Source organism: Coturnix japonica, chromosome 1 (assembly GCF_054131305.1).
Source record: "Coturnix japonica strain WE chromosome 1, WE-NBRP24, whole genome shotgun sequence".
Classification (NCBI taxonomy): Eukaryota; Metazoa; Chordata; class Aves; order Galliformes; family Phasianidae; genus Coturnix; species Coturnix japonica.
The window spans coordinates 132,477,183-132,496,741 of NC_140663.1; the positions used below are offsets into that span (position 1 = coordinate 132,477,183).

Sequence of the window (19,559 nt, forward strand, 5' to 3'; positions counted from 1 at the left end):
ACAGAACAGAAAGAAAAAAAAACACAAACCAAAAACAGTTATCATATCAGTTTGTGAATTTAATTACACACCCTACTGTTTACTCATCTTTTGTCATGTATTCTGGTGCTTTAACAATGGGAAAACAAAATTGACAAAGACAATTTACAGGAATCTCTTTATTTGATCTTAGGATGCAACCCACAGTAATTATGAGCAGCGTGTGGCAATATTTTCTCTATTTAGGACAGGAAGTGAAAAATACCAAACACATCTAAAATTGCATTAGGGATTTATGTAGACAGAAGGTAATTACGCAAAGTGGACTTTGGCCAAGACTCTCAGAATGTGAAGCAATCTCAGAACCTTGTGGAAATTACCATGGGATCTTTAGTGATAAGTGGGTGAAATCTCTGTTTAAATTGTCAATAAAAGAAGAAAAGGGAAAAAAAAGAAAGAAAAAAGCCCTACACCTTTTGTAGCAGCACGCTGCCCCTATGGCACACTGATTGGCAGCAGCAGCGCACTCCAAAATTTGATGGCACATCCAATACATCAATGGAAAAACAAAAACAAACTAACAAGTAACAGCAACAGAAGAGAAGTAGGGGCATTTAAAAACAGAGCAGGAGTAGACGCTTTGAGTGTTTTACATGCACAGAATCGTTTGCTTCCCCCTCTGACTAATTTATTTCAGATAAATAAGAGATCCTTTATCTCAGGTCAGTGCTATGACAATGGAAGCATGCCAATGTAACCTTCATTTTCTTAATTAGCATTTAACAAGAAGTTTGTCCTCCTCTAGAAATATTTCCTTCCATAAGGAAGAATAACCTTGAACAGAAGACAGAACTAAGCCAACGAGAGGAGGAAAATGAAACCAAAGCTCCAATGTATTTACATAGCTTTAAAATATATTTGTTTACATACCCCTAAAGTTTAAATAAAATAGATCCGAATAAAAAATGACTTCATTTGCCAGAAGCAAGCACAGCACTGTATCTGTATGCATAACTACTCCAGGGAAAACCAGCCACAAAGAATGTCCCTCTTTTACACATGCTTCCTACCATGGACCATGTGGTCCTGTAACTCATTGTTTATCCAGACTGGAAACAAAAATGCCACTAAAAAGCAATCACAAGCCAGATGGCCAGTTTCACTAATCTGACCCTATTTCTTCCAAGTAAATCTAGTCAACTGTTACAACACCGATGCCCCAAATAATCCACCATTCCTATAATACTTAGATTTGCATATTTAGGTTAGAAATGCCAAACGTATCTGCATTAAGATTTTCCCCAGTATTGCAGCTCTTGACCCAGCCGTGACAAGACATAGACAGCCTCCATGGAAGCATACATAGAAAACGTTCTTATTAAAGCCCACCTCTGTATCTGCAATGCATTTGGAAGTTTCCTTTTACTCTACTTAACCCCGTATGTAAAGAGTGACAAATGCAAAGATTCCCTCTGCAGCCACCCCCATGATAACAGATGACAAGACGCAGCACAAGCTTCATCTCTTGCTAATTAAACGAATCAATTAAGAGACTATTGTTGCAACTGTGGAACTGCTGTTCTATAGCAGCAATAACAACCCCACAGGGAGGTCTTTTACTACATTAAAATGCTGTCCTCCACAACTCCATTTGATATTATTAGAAACAGTTATTTGTGTCTTGCTGTCATATTAGTAGCAAAGGCAAATTATGGAAATATGCAGACCAGAATGGTCCCAGTATGAGATCAGGTTTGGTTTTCAGCCTCCGAGGGAACAATTGCTGAAATTCCAAAGTTCCCTAAAGTTCTTTAATGGAACTGATAAATCTATCAGCGCAGCATCCATTTAGATTCTAGGTAAGGGTCACATATTTGCATACTTTCCTGCTAAGCTGATACAATTCAACTAGATAAATTATCATATTAAGTTTACCCTCCTGAGTTAAACTGATGGAGTTCAAAATTGTTTTCGATGGTTGTCATTAATCGCTGTTACATCCTAAATGCTCACTTTGAAATCTAATTGTGCTGGTGTACCAAGGGTCACATTAATAGCATTTTTAATGTTAAATCTTTCTTAAACATGCTTATTTTACTGATATTACCACTGGAGCCTAGAAGACTAATGAGAAACAAAGTATATTTATTATCAATAAAAACTTAATTTAAAATCTACATTCAGAGATTTAAATTAGCTTTGCAAACTTCATCATGCCTTTCTTTCATTAAGATCCGCAGTTAAGCTTCATAGTCATATAAATTAATACCTCCTAAACAGTTCTTGGGTATATGCCAAAGCTTCAGCTATCAAAAAGCTTTTTAAAAACATGGGCTACACATATGTTTATTATTTGTCAATAGACATCTTCAGAAAAAAGCACTACGTCTTCACTATGACGCAACAGTCTTCATACAATCAAAAAACAAACAAATACTTCTTTCGTCAGACAAAGCAACGAATAATGTTTTTGCAACATCGGTAAATCTTGGCTTACCAAAGGGAATCACTGGAGTTACACTCGGATAACCCATCAACTCTCGTTCCAAGAAGTTACAAACAGGTTAATCAGCCAAGCTCAGTCCCTGTACTTAAAGCGTTACCAGACTGATTAAGAAAGAAAATTGATGAAGGATGTATGGAAAAATCAGAAACCCTTATTTTTCCATTTGCTTGTTTCTGAGGCATGTGGTGAGGTATATGCAAAGAATACTGTACTACAGACAGCACACATTGTACAGCTCACTCAAATGAACGATATCCTGAGGAACTCTCACCTGTTTATGATGTGATCACACATCTCCTCTGCAAATTAAAACTTTAATTGAAAACAGAAGAAAAAGCCAAGATTAAAAATGAATAGATCAAATGAAAACCATTTAGAACCTCAGTGTAAAAAACCTACTTTTAGTCATTCTGAAACCTGGAACTGAATCGATGCTGATCCAAATGACTGAAATACATACAAACTTCTAATTTAAGTCATGGAAGCAAAATCCAGAAATAGCTCTAAGCACTTTTTTATTTCTCCTTCCAATTGAATCCAAGGGAAGAATCTCAAAGCAACCTAAACTATTTTATGACGTGGCATTTGCTAACTGTGGTGTTTCCAAATCTTCCAGGTCCTTTTGAGAATTTGCTTCTGACTGACACCTTTGATGTATTCTCTATACTTCTTGCTTGAAAACATACGAATATATAACAGAATTAAAATAAGAAGGGCACATGTAGCTGTGCCATCCACATTATCATCCACATCACATGAGCTGGAATAATTTTCACTTCCCAGACCTAAGGATGAACCTAAATATCAACTAAGCTGAATCCATGCTTGCCGCATGAAATAGCAATGAACACTGCAGAAGTTTGCAGCCAGTCTCAGAATTCTTCCTGTATGTTTCAAAAGGAAATTTCAGAAGTTAATGCATCCAGAAGCAACCACCCATTTTTCCTAGTGACACCTTTTAATTCCTCTATTACTGTGGTTCACTGTAGCTCTGAAGCGAGCTCAAAGGATAAAAATCCATACAACAGAATTTCTTTAAATAAGCATGGAGCTTGATTGTACGGCTTGTGAAAAGGAAGAGGAAGAAAACCATTAAAAAAAAAAAAAAAGAAAAAGAAAAAGAAAAAGAAGAAGAAAAAGAAAAAGAAAAAGAAAAAGAAAAAGAAAAAGAAAAAGAAAAAGAAAAAGAAAAAGAAAAAGAAAAAGAAAAAGAAAAAGAAAAAGAAAAAGAAAAAAGACATTAGCTTCCAAAATAAATACCTGCAGAATTTAACTATATTTATTTTCCTTTGGTTCCTATTCCACACATTCCAAAAGATACTGCAGGTTTTCAATCAATGTTTGAAAATACACATAAATCCTTAGTATCTGAAGTCTGAAGCCAAAAGGAAGAAAACATGTTAGGAACTGCTACGATTTGCAAGTTGTTTAACATCAACTAAATCAGACTTACTTGATCAAAGCTTCCAATCTTTACTGCCATTTAATGGGACTTAATAAGAATGTTAAGAGAAAGGAAAAAGGAGGAAACTGTCTCTGAACTGATGAGATTGGTATACAAATACTGAAAGTGCTAGGACAATTTGTAAGCCTCAGTAATGGGACAGAGAAGTTGGAAGCTTACTGCTGAAGGAAGAGCAAACAAGTCATAGCAGTGGGGAGAGTGGGAAAGGGAATCAGCAATGAAAAGCAGCTAAACTGTAGCTCCTATGTAACCCCAGATGCATAAATGATGAATGTGCAATAACCTGGGAAGCAAAGGCAAACATTTCGAGGAATGCCTGAACGTAAAGCTCTCCATTTCTTTATGGGCAACATACCTAACCCTGATTGTTTATGAAGCATCCTTCTGCCAACTTATCTGGAAGCAGTTCAAGTACCATCAAAACGTCATTAGTATTCAATGATTATTACTATACTAGAATGTACACAAACAGTGCTAAAAAGTATGGTCTGGGATTGACCAGGATTAATTTTCCAAAATAGAGTTCACAAACTGAAGTTGCAGATCCAGCAGGAATAGGTCTTTTCCATCCTTGGTGATTCTGTGATTCTATGAACATAGTAAGAAACACAACTAACATCTGTCACATATAGGTTCTTTCATTGTTCCCTCACAGGAATGCTGTAATTCTACATTGGTGCTCTGATGTTAGAGAACAGAAAGTTGGGGGGAAAAAGAAACAACCTCAAAGAGCAGAGGATATGGAAAAGCTTGCAACCTTCTTCCATAGGGATTTATCACTGTTTGGGGCTCTTTCTTTTGAGGGAAGTGTTCCACTGGGCCACCAGAGCACGGCTGCCAAGCATAGTCTTCAAGCCCAAAGCTGACACTGATGTGATGGAGCCAGGCCACTATCTATGCATAAGAAAGCATTTCTTTTCTTGAGATTCTGCACAGAGGGCATTACATACACTCTAGAATAAATTCAACGCTTCCATAAAAGTCTGAAGGTTTCTGTATACTTGCAGCTTTCTTTGTGTAAAAGGCTCCCTGCCCAGATTTCTTTTATTGCTGAAGTCCAGCTGACAGAGGCACAAGTAATTAGAAAAGAGATCAGTAAAACAGCAGAAATGTGTTGCCACATTAACACAACCATTTACCCTACTGTCTATGTTTGCAGAATTCATATCAAACTGTCATTTTTCTGAAGCAACATATGGGTTGGTTTTTTTTGTCTTTCACTTAGCTGCATGAAAGACCAAGGATGTTTCTAATAGACAAACTAACGTTTCACTTCTCAGAGTGTCAGCTGGCTTCCCAAAGCAGACGCTTGTGTTTCATCAAAAACCAGTAGCAGGACTGTTTCTACAGTTCAGTGTCAAAAAACCAAGTGAAACCATTTATCTAAGCTGACACTCTCTTAACCTGCCAAGGAGCTGTGCTCCTGATCAGCTGGTGCATACACTAAGTAATGCTACACCAATGGCATCAAAATTTGTCCCATTGCAAAAATAATGCTTACAGCTATCCCTATATCCCCATAGTGTTTCCCACTATGAAAAAAATGACCAGAGCAATAACTTTATAAATGGTTTACTATGTGGATGGCAATACATTGTGATAATAACAAGAAAACAGTTTCTTGCTGCTAAATATTCCTTTCTCTATCTCAACTGCACTTCTATGTTAGTAAATGTTTAGTAAGAAATATATAAGAGGGCCCAAAATGTAGTTCTAAAACGTTTGTTCAAGATAATATTCTTTCATTTGACGGAACATTTACATCTGTGCATACGTACACATTTACATGCAGATGCACAAATAGACTGGATAGATAAATAGATGTCTGGGCAATTTGTAGACGTTGTCATTGCAAGGAAAACCATTACTTCCACCCATCACAAAAGCTGAGAGGTTTATGTTGAAACCAGAAGAGTCCAAGGAGTCCAAGAGTCCAAGTCCAAGTTAAAGGAACAAAGGACAAATTACTGAAAGGAAAGGGACTTAAGAGGAAGAAGAAGGACTAAGTTAGAAGTACTCAGGTATGGTACACTGGTACAGATTCTGGCTTGGATCCTGCGGGAAAATTAGTATCAAAGCAAAACCTAGGAAACAGACTTCATTCCTGAACACCTATCCTGCTCACTGAAGTTTCCCCTTTGGGTACAATCAACAGGACATACACATAACTTATATTAAATCAGAAATCTTGGACAGAGCAGTAGAAAGTGGTTTTTTTTTAGTCTTCTTTAAGAATTTCAGTTATAATCATACACTTGATTTCACAAAATAGGAAGGAACCTATAAATATGACGTGAGCTAGTCACTAAAACTTGATAAATATTATAATCAATCAACTGTTTCATCATTAATTGTACAAAGTTAAAAGCAAATCAAAACTGTACTCTCTTTTGTCCTTTTCTTTCCTGCTGTACGACAACCAGAGTTACAGTCCGTAAGTAGAACTCCAGATCACTTTTTCACATATGAATACAAAATGTTTCTACATCTCACTTAACAGCAAATTTTATTTTTAATGCCACCCACAAACGTTCAATCAGAATTTTTCCAGTGCTACAGCACCCCTTTTGGCGTTCAATTACATTCTTTATCTTCTTATGAAGATGCATTATGTTTGTATCTTATCCACTTGGAGTAATTATTTTCTTTTCAGCCAAGCCTACCAGATCAGTCAGCCAGAGACAATCTTGTACACACAAAGCTTACCTTTTATATTTTATTTGTAACTGATGCTCTGCTTGACACTGAATAAGACATAAACAAGTGTATGTGCACCCATATGCATACTCAAAAAAGCAGAAAACATTAAAAGCACTCTTATCTCTATAAAACACGCAAGTATAGATGATGTCTTGAGTTTACTCTTGCCATAGTATACCTCCACAAAAATGGCTTCACAGGACTTGTAGAAGAATCAGTCATAAGTAGAATGAAAGCATTATCATATTCAGTCTTAACCTGCGTTTGTTCAAAACTTATAGTGCATGAAGATGCCAAGACTAACTTCTAAGGGGAAGATTTTATTCCTAGGCTTTTCACTGTTAGAATCGCTACTGGGAAGCCTATTGGCAGTAATCAGGACAACTTACTTTAGAGGATACTTCAATTTTATTTAATTTTTAGAACTATCTTTAGGTGCCTAAGGAACGTGAAAAAATTCAAAGCTGCATATTAATCATGTAAATTACAGAACTGGATGCTGCTTCAATCACATATACATTCATAAGGATCCATTACCTAATACCTTTTAAAAAAGAGAGAGTGAGGGAGAGGAAAAAAAAGAACAACTAGGAGCACATTTGCTTGGAGTGAGAAAAGGACACACTTTGCATCACTGAGTAGCCTTTGTATTAGACAGTTACTGACACGCCTTTGGGATGTGAGGGTGCATGGCACAGTGAAGCAAGAGAGGTCAGAAAGAGTGGTTTTGATCCCAATATGGATCAAAAACGAATATCTTGCAATAATCTTACTAGTCTATACTCAGCTGCTTTTAAATGCACTGTAAATGAAACAGAGGTAAACTTGAATCAATTGAAACGTGCAGTGCAGATACTGTGCATCATGCCTTGGAAAAATATCTTTAAAAATCTGCCTAAATTCAGGTGTTAAGCTCAGCATGTTTATTCATAATGCCAACCTTCACTAATGCAAGCTTAAACGCATTGCCAGTGCTATTCACTTATCTTCTATTTACATGATATTCTGCCAACGTAACTCTTGTCAACAGTTATGTGTACTTACCACTGTGCCTAGAAATTGAACGCTCGTCTTTCCAGATGCATCCCGAGAAAGACGCTGGGGAAAAAAAAAAGAAACATCATAAAAACTGATTAGAAGCTCCTCAAAAATGTGAAACAACTCTATTTTATTTATGCTCTATCGCTGTAAAGTAATAAAAACTGAGTATAAAAAACTATCCATAAAACAGATTAAACATAACCATTTCCTTTGAGATTTTCAGTAGCATAAGTCTAATTCATACTTCAATTTAGATACTGTTTTTGTTTCAGTCAACTCAGTAAAATTTACTTTGAAGAGCAATGAAAACAAATATGACCACGTACAATGCACAACAACCTTAGGCTTGCAGAGAGATGAACATTAAGGCTTCAGCCATCTCTAAGTTTCTGATTCTGTGTTCTTGGTGCCTAAGCATAGTATTGTATTTATTATCTGCCAATAATAAGAGAGACTTTTAAATCTCTTTTTAAAAGGCAAACTTATGAAACGGGGAAAAATGACCTTGTGAAGCATCTGGTTATACACAGTCATTCAGGAGTTGTTTGAAGTTATTAAACTCACTTCAAATCTTACTGTCAGTCAGCCACGAGACAACGGAAAGAAACTTTTATTGATTCAACACAGTGTTATCCATAATGTACACATGTCAAACTTAGAATGAATTCCTTCTTCTTGTGATTCATCCCTCTCTTCAATGCAAAATGTTTTTGCTCTCTTTTTCCTATTGAAATTTAGTTACTGTACATAGAGACCCAGAACAATAGCCTTAGTTGTGCAAGGCAGATCTAATACTTATACAGTGACACACACACATCCAAAAACAGATTGATATGGTGGGTATTAAAATGTCAACAGAGAGCCACAATGAGATCTTCCGCATTTCGTAGACCACAAATCCTAGCAATAGGGCTGCAAATTTCCTTGATTCTGGTACTCCAGGTAGAACCAAACATACCCAAGTCACTCAGAAATGATGCACATCTAACCCACTCTTAAAATCTTCCAATTGCAGAGATTTTACAGTCTCCCTATGCAGTTCTGAGCATCTTCATCATTCTGTGCTGTAACTGCAGAACATTATTTCTCCTTTTCTTTATCACAGACAAGAAACACTGATTATTCTCTATCTTTTACATCTATCTTTCCAGGTAGGCAAAGGGCCATTATCATGACTCCCTCTAGTAACATCTTCTCTTGACTAAGCAAGAAAATGCTATGCAATAGCAAGATATCTGCCTACAGGAGTACAACAGCAATAAATTAAATTCTAGTCCATTTTTAATACTGCTGCAAGTTCCTCAGCGACACTTTATTAAGCAATAATTACTATGGCCAAAACATGCTCATTTTTTGACTTAACAGGTCACACATCGACACTGCAATCTGTACAATCATATGAAAACAAAGGATGATCTGCCAAAGCCTGACATATTTCAACAATAATGATTAATGGAATGGAAAATATGGGAAATAAAATTTCATACAAAACCTGACGTTTACTTTTATAAAGGAAACAGGAATATACACTTTTCCCACAGCCTAGGATAAACACAATCAGGTTTTGGAAACGACAAAGAAGAACAAAGTACCGGCTGCCTACAATGAATGAACCTCATGCCAAAACAAACAAGTCCCAATCACTTGATAAGCTGTCAGAAAATGGCAAGCCGAAAAAAATTAAAGGATTTAATTTCTTTTTTTCCTGGAATGCCCTCCAAGCTCGTTAGAGTTCTGTCACTTATTGTGCTACCCTTTTGTCCACTTTCAAGGGTCATTAGAGACCTTTTCATGTCCTAATAAAAATTCCATTTTTTTGGCCAAACTCCTCATCGCACAGAAAAACACAACTTAAAAACACAATGCAAACGAAAGGAGAAATAAAGCCTTTTTGTCATTCCTTTAAAGGTTTCTAAGTAAAGCCAGGTAATGTGACGACTTATTTTCCACAGCTATCAACCATATAAGTATTTCCTCCTGTAAACTGTCTTTACAGCCAAACAAGACAGCGAGTCCTTTCAAAACTAATTTAGCAAACTGTGGACTATATATAAAACTAAATATATGTATCAAGTAGGCACCTTCTAAAAGTAGCATCAAGACAAAGATATAAAACAGCCTTTTTGTTGGTCTGACACTGTTGAAGTGCTCTGGTACCACCGTACAGTGAATCATCGCTGCTATTTACTGTGTCCAAAATAGACACACTGCATTTAGTCATCAATACACCGAGAGTCAGTGAGGGCACTAAAATCCATCTCCTTGAATGAACAGCCAGTACAAAAAAAAAAATAAAAAAATACAATAATAATGGGGAAGGGGAGGAAAACTGTTAACAAACACAGAGGAGAAAAAGTTTTCCTTCTGAGTATCTTTCAAAAAACAAGAAAGAAAGGTAGAGAAATTCTGCAAGTCACAAAACATATGTTACACCAGGACCAAAAAGAGAATTGCCAGGCTTTTGAGAAACATATTACAAAAGAAATCAGCACATTATCATAATTAATGTTTCAAATTACAGTTGTAAATAAATTTCAGCTGTTAGATGTGATTAGGTTTTTTGAAGCATATTGAAAGGAGTTATTTCTGTTCCACTGGTAGGCTTGTGTTTCTGGGATTTGTAAATGTAATTGATGTTTTCAAGAAAATGAAAGGACACGGTTAACAATTATTCTTTTATTTCCCACCTCTTTAGAAAAAGGACCAGTCTCCAGTTACTCTTGTTAAGTTAGATATTTACATATTCTACACCTCATAATAGATGGTTTCATATTGCGTATGATAGCAGGAAAGTAATCAAATAGCAGTAACATAAGAGAATAACTAATTATATGTAGGGCCATTGTTGCAAATTATTTACTAAGAGGTTTACACCAAAAAGCACAGGAAGTCTGCCACCTGAACAAAGACAAAACAACACTGTATGTTCACCTGGGAGTACAGTAAAATTACATAGCCAATATCAATTACTTGATCTTAGACATAACTGATACTCTTCTGGTTCATTCAATTGAATGAAGTTCAGATTAACTTAATTAGCATAACATAAATTAAAATTATAATTATTATTTTTTTCCGTATTGGACATTAACAAGCTAAATCTAATCTGGAAAAAAAAAAAAATGAAATCACAACTTTAAAAAAATCCATCTATAAGCCTCAAAGCTGTCAAATGGGTGTGAGTGTTACATAAATACAATACACATTTTTACGCACAGGTTAGAGTATGTAAAACTGCAAATGCTACGTATATATAAACAACATGCATGCACATAAAAACAGGCAAGTGTACGCAATCATACAGAATGTGTTCGATTTTCCTGCTCTAAGTGTATGCTATCCCACAGTCATTTTGCAAACAATCATTTTAATCTGTAAATCCCAGTAAATTACCAGAGGTTAGTGTGATATTACTTTAAATTCTTCTGCTTTGCCATAGAAAATTATTTCCACTTAGCTGAGTATCAATGATCTATTCATCGTAAGATGCAGTGGGGTTACAATCAGCTTTGCATTAAGCCCGCGGTGGATGAGCACTTTCAGATAAAAACGATAATAACCTTTACATGAAGAAGGATAAAGCAGCTCAGACAAATATAAAATATATATATTATTGAAAGAGATTCTAACCTGACACAGACATTATTAAACAATAACAAGAACTCAGTATTTTTCACAAATCTACTGTTATCTTGGGCTATCTCCAAGCTATTTGATGGCAGCAGCTGCAGGGAAGAAATGGTATCAAAACAAAGAAACTGAAATAGACCAAAAGCAATTTTTTTGCTTTGGTTACAAATCAAAAAGCTACGTGTCAACTCAAAATGAATATTCACTGGCAGGAAGTAACGTTCTGAAGTTTCCCAAACACATCTATCTTCAGCTACTATATGCTACTGTTATTGGCTGAGAGTAAAGCTGGACACCATTTGCTGCAGAAAATGCAAAGACTGTCACAGTCTTGTTTGCAGTTTTTTCAAGTGGTGGCATAACTGCATTACACATCAGACAACATATATCACATAATACAGAACAACAACAACAAATCCCAAACCCAGACACTGGTAAGTATCTCAGTTCCAGAAGATGACAGACAAAAATCTGAGTGAAACTGTGTTTCCCCAGCATGGTTTTGTTTTTCAAAATGCAGAACTTCTTTCAACCCCCACTGCTGAACCTCAGCCTTTTATTACCAGAAATTCTGAATGTCTTACAATAAAAAATTTTAAGGGGGGGAATTCTACTCACATTTTGAATGGTATCTGTAACCCCAAACAGGTTCAATTTTATATACCCCCACAATTCAGAAGGTGTAAAAAACAGGTGAAAAAACATTATTTTATCCTCTGAAGTTGTACTATATTCTGCTGATAGTAACTCATTATTTTGTGCTTATGAGAGTGTCTGAAATGCACCACCATCCACCTGTGTCAGTCCAATCTTTGAAGTTCCATGGCTGGAAAACAGAGGAGGAGAAAGCAGCAGAAGTAACTGTGAAACCATGAAGTCTACACTTTGCCAAAATATGAAGATTAGTTTGGCTTTATCCACCTACTTTTCCATCTTCCCCTAGGACCTTTACAGAAAACAAACTTTCATTTTAGCACTCCCTTTCCATATGTAGCAGCAGTGGCTTTTCCTGCAGCCTCCTTGCATGTTTTCCCATCTCTTATAAAAAGGTCAGTACACTATACAGCATATCTGCAAAGCAGACTAGTCATGGGACCAAGATTTCTTGTACTTTGAAGACTGCGTTGCACTGTACATTCATGAAATGTGCAGTCTAGCAAGCCTTTCCACTTAGAGGATCTCTCTACTTTGTCACAACTTAGTGCTTTCTACTGGTGGTGCCATCATTTTCTCCTCTTACTGCAGTAAATTACAGGTGGAAACTAAGCTAGATTTTGTGTGCTGCTAGCCATTATCAGTTTAATACCACACTTCAGAATAAATGGAGCCTCAGTTTGCTCTTGTTCCTCAGGGCACATCCACATTTTCCAGCTTCATACAAGGACAACAGTCACTCAGCAGGGAATGAGATGATCAAGATTTCTAAGACTGGCTTAAGTAGAACTATTCTTCCCCTTTACCTTCCAGGATGCTAAGATATTGGCTTCCTCCTGCACCTGTTGTAAGCTACTTGAATCCTTTTCCAAAGACTAAATAGAACCTACACTCAGTCCAAACACAGATGCCAAGCACATCTTAAATGGCTTACAAGGCACCAATTCACATAGAGGAATTGCACCTTCACTAATGTCTAAGGTACCACACTACAAGCTTTAAAAGTAATGCTCTCTTAATGCCTGAGATTCAATTGCAGTAGGTAGCCTAGGAACTTCTCCCATAAACAGAAAAATGGAAAAACAATGTTTCTTTGGGTGATATCCAATGTTCATGTTACTCATTACATAATTTTATTGTGTGTTTGACATGGAAATTTTCAGTACTAATGCTACAGTATGGCTATGGTATTTACAAAGAACACCTTCCAGCAATGTCCATGCTCTCCCTTAACCCTTTGCCAAAGGTAGGTGTTACAAAGGAGTGGATAATAGGCTCAAAAAATAGTAATACTGCTACCCAAAACTACACACAGGGAAGACTGTTTACTTGGTGCTGCTAAAGAATTAACCTAAAAGACATTTACTCCAGCCCAACATTTACTCCAGATATTCACATTCACAGTACACTGAAGAGTTTGGTTCTCCCTGCTTTCTGCTGGTACTACCTTAAATCATAAAATTAGTTAAACTTTTAGGAGCATTATCTTCATTTGACATGCTGTCAAATTCTGCTCTCATGAGGCATGCCGTGCAGTGAACATGGTACCTTGTGATTCTTATCTGATAACATTGATCATGGCTTCAAGACAGATTCTTAGCAAGATCCAAAGTCCTTCCTCACTCTACCATGTCCTCCCTCCCTTCTGCTCTGTGAACATATTCCCACGTTCAAGAAAGCAACTTATTGTCTGTTAATGTTTACGTATGAAATTATAAGGTCTGTCCGTAACTGGAAACAATTCCTTGGTTTTTGGACACATACAGGATCCTTGTAGCTATTCATTCTGAATACCATTTGCCCTTAAATTTTAAAGCTCCTTGGAAAAAAGTATGGCATAAGATATGGAGACAACTAACATTCCTTGATTAACCCTTTGAGTAGCACAGGATATTACTAATCTCATTAGATTAAAGAAAGGGAGAACTATGCTGTTTGTAGATACAGCTTTATTGCAGGAGACCTGTCTCTGACAAGTGGACAATTAGTCCCAGAGGGGTTTACAGGGCATAGCAGTTGACTCATTTCCTTCCTGGATGAAAACAAAATCATTTTCATGAAAGAACTGTTAAGGGTGGTGGTATGTGCTTTTTACCTCAGCTTCTCAATTAAAAAGATAAAAAATAGAAGGCCACAATAATCTGTAATCTTGTGATCATTTACTTCCTTGCATTTTCCCCTTCTCTTTACACTCTCTCCATTCAAACCATGGACAAGAGTTGAGTCAGCCCTGAGTTAAACTGATTTGCTTTTTAAAGCAGACTTTAACACAGGTACACTGGTATGATAGTAATTGTTACTCAACCTTTTTAAAAGCTTCATGACTCAGGAGCTGGCCACACTGCTGTCACATCAGCTACGTGTATGTTCAGGGATCATTCTAAAAAGTAGTAATTTTAACAATTTTGGCAAACACCAGTGCCAATCAAGTCATAATAGAAATATTTGTTTTCATATACATTATTGATAATCGCAGCAAGAAGAACCATAATGGTTAGCTCTTACAACTCTTCTCTTTCTCTACAATTCCTGGAAATAAAGGATGAAGTGGTACAATTACTAACTTTCCTGCACAGAATTTTTCACAAACCCAGCAGGATCAATGACCTAGTAATTATTTAAAGCAGATCATTCACATTCTTCAGAAACACCTAGGAGATGAACAATAAACCATGTGTACTGGTCAAATTCCAGAACTCTTTCTAACTGTAATTTCTCTATGCTCCATCATCCTTTGGGAAGAATCCACCTCCACCATATACATTACTTGCCACAGGTGATACAAGAACATCAATAACTGTGCTCTGGCATGCTACACAGCTTCAAAGTTCCCTGGCAAGACATCATTGCCACAAGTTTACCTTTTTTCTCCTGCCTTCAATGTTCTCTGTTCTCCTCCTCCTCCCTCCTTCAGTCCTTTCTAACCAGAAGCAGTATTTTGGAATTGCAACAGATAATTGAATAGAATAGTCACTTTCATGTTTGGTTTTGATCCAAAAAGCCACAGGAAACATTGAAAATTAATAATGAGAATGGGTAACACATCAGTGAACACCACTAAATTACATTATAAGTCTATGCTTTGCCCATGCTTTCACTGCAGAGTTCTGGTCCCCACAGCTAGAAAAGGGTACAACAGAAATGGGAAATGTTCTGAGGGCACCACATGACGGCAAAGACAGGCTTCTCTGCAACAAACAGCTCTGCAGCACTAGAAAGCAGCAACTGAGGGAGAATATGGGAAGTATGGACAGGGATCAACTTCACATTATGTCTTCCAATACAGGAGTTAGGAGGAATGCAAAGAGCCTGCTTTAGCAGTGGGTCGGACTAGGTGATCTCCAGAGGTGCCTTCCAATCCCTACAATTCTGTGATTCTGTGACACTGCCACAGCAATCATCAGACTGTTGTCTGATGGCTGAATAAGTAACTTGCCAAAATCTATAGTTCTCTTTTTGAAAACACAGAGGAAAAATTAACAACAATAATAGTACTCCAATGGACAGATATTAGTATCTTATTATTATCATTATTATTATTAAAACTCTGAAACACAGGAAGGCATACTACACTGTATGCCAGAAGTTTTGTATCCACCTTTTATCTGGGATATCTGATAGGTAAAGGGCAGCAGTGGAATCTGTGCAGTAATTGCACAGCACTGAAAAATGAACTAAGGCGAAATCTTCATGTACACTGTTTGGTAAAGCTTTCCGAAACCATCTTCAGAGTTATCACAGAATCATAGAATTACCCAGGTTGGAAAAGACCTTGAAGATCATCAAGTCCAACCGCAGCCTAACCATAGTACCCTAACTCTAACAACCCTCTGCTAAATCATATCCCTGAGCACCACATCCAAACAGCTCTTAAACACATCCAGGGACAGTGACTCAACCACCTCCCTGGGGAGCCTATTCCAGTGTTTAACTACCCTTTCTGTAAAGAAGTGTTTCCTAACATCCAACCTAAACTTACCTCGGTGCATATCATTACTGCCCAAGTAATGATACTTCCAACCAGAAGCCCACATTACATATCACTGTCATAGATTGCATCTGAGATCTCAAAACAGTACAAAACCTATACATAGATAGATGGATTTAAATATATATATTTAAATAATATATATTATATATATTTTGTATATAATATATATATATAAATATATATGTGTGTGTGTATATATATATATATATAATGTATATTTTTGTATGTATATATATAATTTTATATATATACATACACACTTGAGAAAGTCCCCACCAGGCTGAAGGAAATGAATACGTGGGCAAAGGCTTTGTTCTCCTATCAGACATTTCCCAGAATGTCAGACATTTCCCAGGAACAAAGACTTTCATAACCTACAGCATTTTTGGTTTCTTGTTATTACAAACAAAACAAAACAAAAAAAAATCAAAAGAAACATTGTGTTAGAGAAATGCTTCACGTTTGTCATATCTCAGGATGTAGAATATTCTTCTCTTGCTGGAATTGTTGATGCAATAAATAAATTAAATGGAAAAAAAAAAAAAAACAATAATAAATCAGTAGCAATACTGTATTCTCCATAATACTGCAAGTAGAGAAAATTCCACTGACAAAGCTTCATCTATTTCATTTACAAAGCACTTGAAGCCTGAGTGATGATTTCAGTTCTACAGGATCACATTCTTGCTTAGTAACTCCACTACACTTAATTATACCTTGCTGTGACTGATAAAGACCTTTTCATGACAGAGTTTGAGATGTCCAACACAGTCACACAACAGTTAGGCTGGAAGTGACCTCTGGAAATCAGGTAGTCAAGTTCCCTGCTCAAAGAAAGGCTAATATAGAAGTAATACTGAGCTGCCAGGTCTTTGCCTAACAGAGCTCTATTTATGTCTCTGAATCTCAGCTCAGCATAGACCAAACTGCTAAAACCAAAAAAACATGAAAGAAAGTCATTGCCACTGCTATCATAATTCTGCATCGCTGAAACTGCCCAAAGTCATCAGGAGCTTCCCAGGCTCCAGGTAGAATGACTGAGTTCCCATTAAAGGGTGTGAGGCCTCATTAGAACCCAGTGAGAGCCAACAATGTGCCTGGGGTTGGCAGGGTGTGTATAACATACATGGTAGAGGGACAAGTGGTAGCAAGAGAAGGTGACAAGGAATTTATTTTGGCACAGAACCCTCTTGCTACAGAGACCTGTCTGCACGTAGATGGCATATAGGTTGAGGGTTTGATGATGGGATCAGTAAAAGCAGAGAATGAAACAGAATAATCTCAAAGGGACTATAAAACAGCACTAAGGAGTTGTAAAATTTAGTCATAGAGGAGGCTGAGAATTTGAATGGTTGCTGGGTTGGCTTTTGAGTACTTGCTCAAATACAAGCAGTGCCAAAGCAAAGTGAGTTTGAGGACCTCCCACCTGCACTTTTTTTCCCAAGCAATCTGATCTGCCTGCACAGAAGGCAGCTACTTGCAACCTGACTGTAGCATGCTGTCAAATAGAGGACTTGTAGCTAGGTTGGAGTACGCCTCCTGACTTCTTGGATTCATTGTTTTATCTGGAGGTTCCATGAGGTTCTTGCTTACATGAGGGAATAAAATGAGATGTTCTGCTCTGAGGAAAACCAGATTATTCTCTTCCCTTCTTCCATCCCCTCCACAAGGAGGGAAATCTAGTATACACAATTTCTTCTACAGGCACAGGACTCCCTCATATACAGCTTACTTTTGCAAGGTAGAAGGATACAACAGATCTCGCTATCTCCAAATACACCAGCTCTCTGACCTCCAGCCATTGTTGCTTTCCAGGATATCAATATGAAACACTGCTTTCCCCTCCAGTTTCTGTTATTTTCCACAATTCAGTACCCTCTTTTCAGCTCTTCCATCACAGAATCAGTGTTCATTTGTTCTCTACGCACTGCTTGAATTGATACCACACATTTGAATAGACTTGAGATGTGCATTTTAAATCAAATAACAACCAATCTCTTCAAATCTGAATCCTCAGGAAGACACTGTAACCACATAGAAACACAGAACCATTTCACTTGGAAGGGACACACAAAGGGTTCACCCTCCATGAAATGATCAGGGACACCCACAGCTAGATCAGGTTGCTCAGAGCCCCATCCAGCCTGACCTTGAGTGTCTCCAGGGAGGGAGTTTCCACCACCTCTCTGGGCAACCTGTTCCAGCGCCTCATCACCCCCACTGTAAAAAACTTTTTTCCTTATATCCAATCTAAATCTCTCCATGTCCCCTTGTCCTATCGCAGCAGAACTTGCTAAAGTGTCTGACCCTTTACTTCTTACAGTCCCACTTTAGATTCTTAAAGGCCGCTTTCAGGTCACCTCAGAGACTTCTCTGGGTTGAAAAGCCCCATTCTTGTAGAAGAGGAAATATTTCAGCAAACTATTTCTACACACAAAAAATTAATTTCCTTGGTGTGCAAAATTTTACCCTTTACAGTGTATTTAATTCAGCCACCTCAAATGAGAGATGTTGTAGTCAAAAGTGGAGGAAATTATGACACGCTGAGATCAGCTGTGGAATTACTGTAAGTAACAACAACAAAAAACAGTGATAGAATCTGCACGCTTCAAGAAATGCTATGGCATCTGTCCCTGATCCTCATCCCTGGAGACTGTACCTGAGAAATCTCTTGCTCCAGTGATCCAAAGTTTTCATCATCATTTCATCACCTTCTATAGCATCCTATGGTTTCACAGTAATCCAAATCATTGCAAAGGTTTGAGATCCCGTAACCTGTAAGAAAATGTACCCTGGGTTTTGGTCCCTCTATTGTCTGGGGAGCAGGCCAGGCACTCTGCAGTGCCCATCTGTGACACGCAGATGGGCTTCCTTGCAAAGGAAACAAAAGCACAAGCAGGGGCTGCCACACATCCTAGTTGTGGCCTGATACGCCCCGGACAGGCTGCAAGCAGGGCACAAACTTCTTAGGCTCTCAGATTTATTCTCAGATCTCTGAGTCTAGAAACAGCCTTAGAAAATCTGCATTTTAAAGTCAGCGGTTTTCTTACATTTCACTGTTAGCGCTTTGCTCTGCTTTAATGGATGCTGAGCCTTTAGCGGAAGAGTGGAAATACAGGAGCATGTTTAATTACTTATTTTTAAACGTGCAACAGATATGCAACAATTTGAATGTCTAGACTATAATTTACATAAATACATTTTAAACCAAAACATTTTAAAATTATTTGTTTCCTGCTTCTACGCTTAAGTACTTTGCTGGATTGGGGCCACACTACAGGAACGAGCCGAAGGTGCATAAATCAATCCTTCAAAGAAATACAATGTTCATAAAAACTGTACTTGGTTGAACAAATGTAGAAGAAAGAAACCAACTATGAAGAGAAATTAGACTGACTGAAAATTAATAAAGCACAGCTGGAATTATTCGATTAATCCATATTTGTTGCTTAAATGGCTCTAGGGCTAAGTCTTGCTGAAAGAAGATACTTGAAGACTCAAGGGTCAATTGCTTTCGGAGGCAAACTGACCTACAGGAATACACTTGTCTAATTTGGTTCTTGCGGCAGGGCAAGTCTAGAGAAATATCTAAC

At 37.3% G+C, this 19,559-nt stretch overlaps 1 protein-coding gene across 3 annotated transcripts in view; it reads right to left on the bottom strand.

Moving 5' to 3' along the window:
• Nucleotides 1-19,559, bottom strand: part of PCCA (propionyl-CoA carboxylase subunit alpha) — a 251,751-nt gene that overhangs the window by 44,402 nt on the left and 187,790 nt on the right. For all 3 annotated transcript variants that reach the window (XR_014941909.1, XR_014941910.1, XM_015851501.2), the window contains exon 21: nucleotides 7,695-7,748. Coding sequence is in view for 1 of the 3 variants with exons in the window: in XM_015851501.2 (XP_015706987.1) it covers nucleotides 7,695-7,748 (54 nt within the window). In the remaining 2 variants the exon portion in view is untranslated. The remainder of the gene's footprint in view (nucleotides 1-7,694; nucleotides 7,749-19,559) is intronic.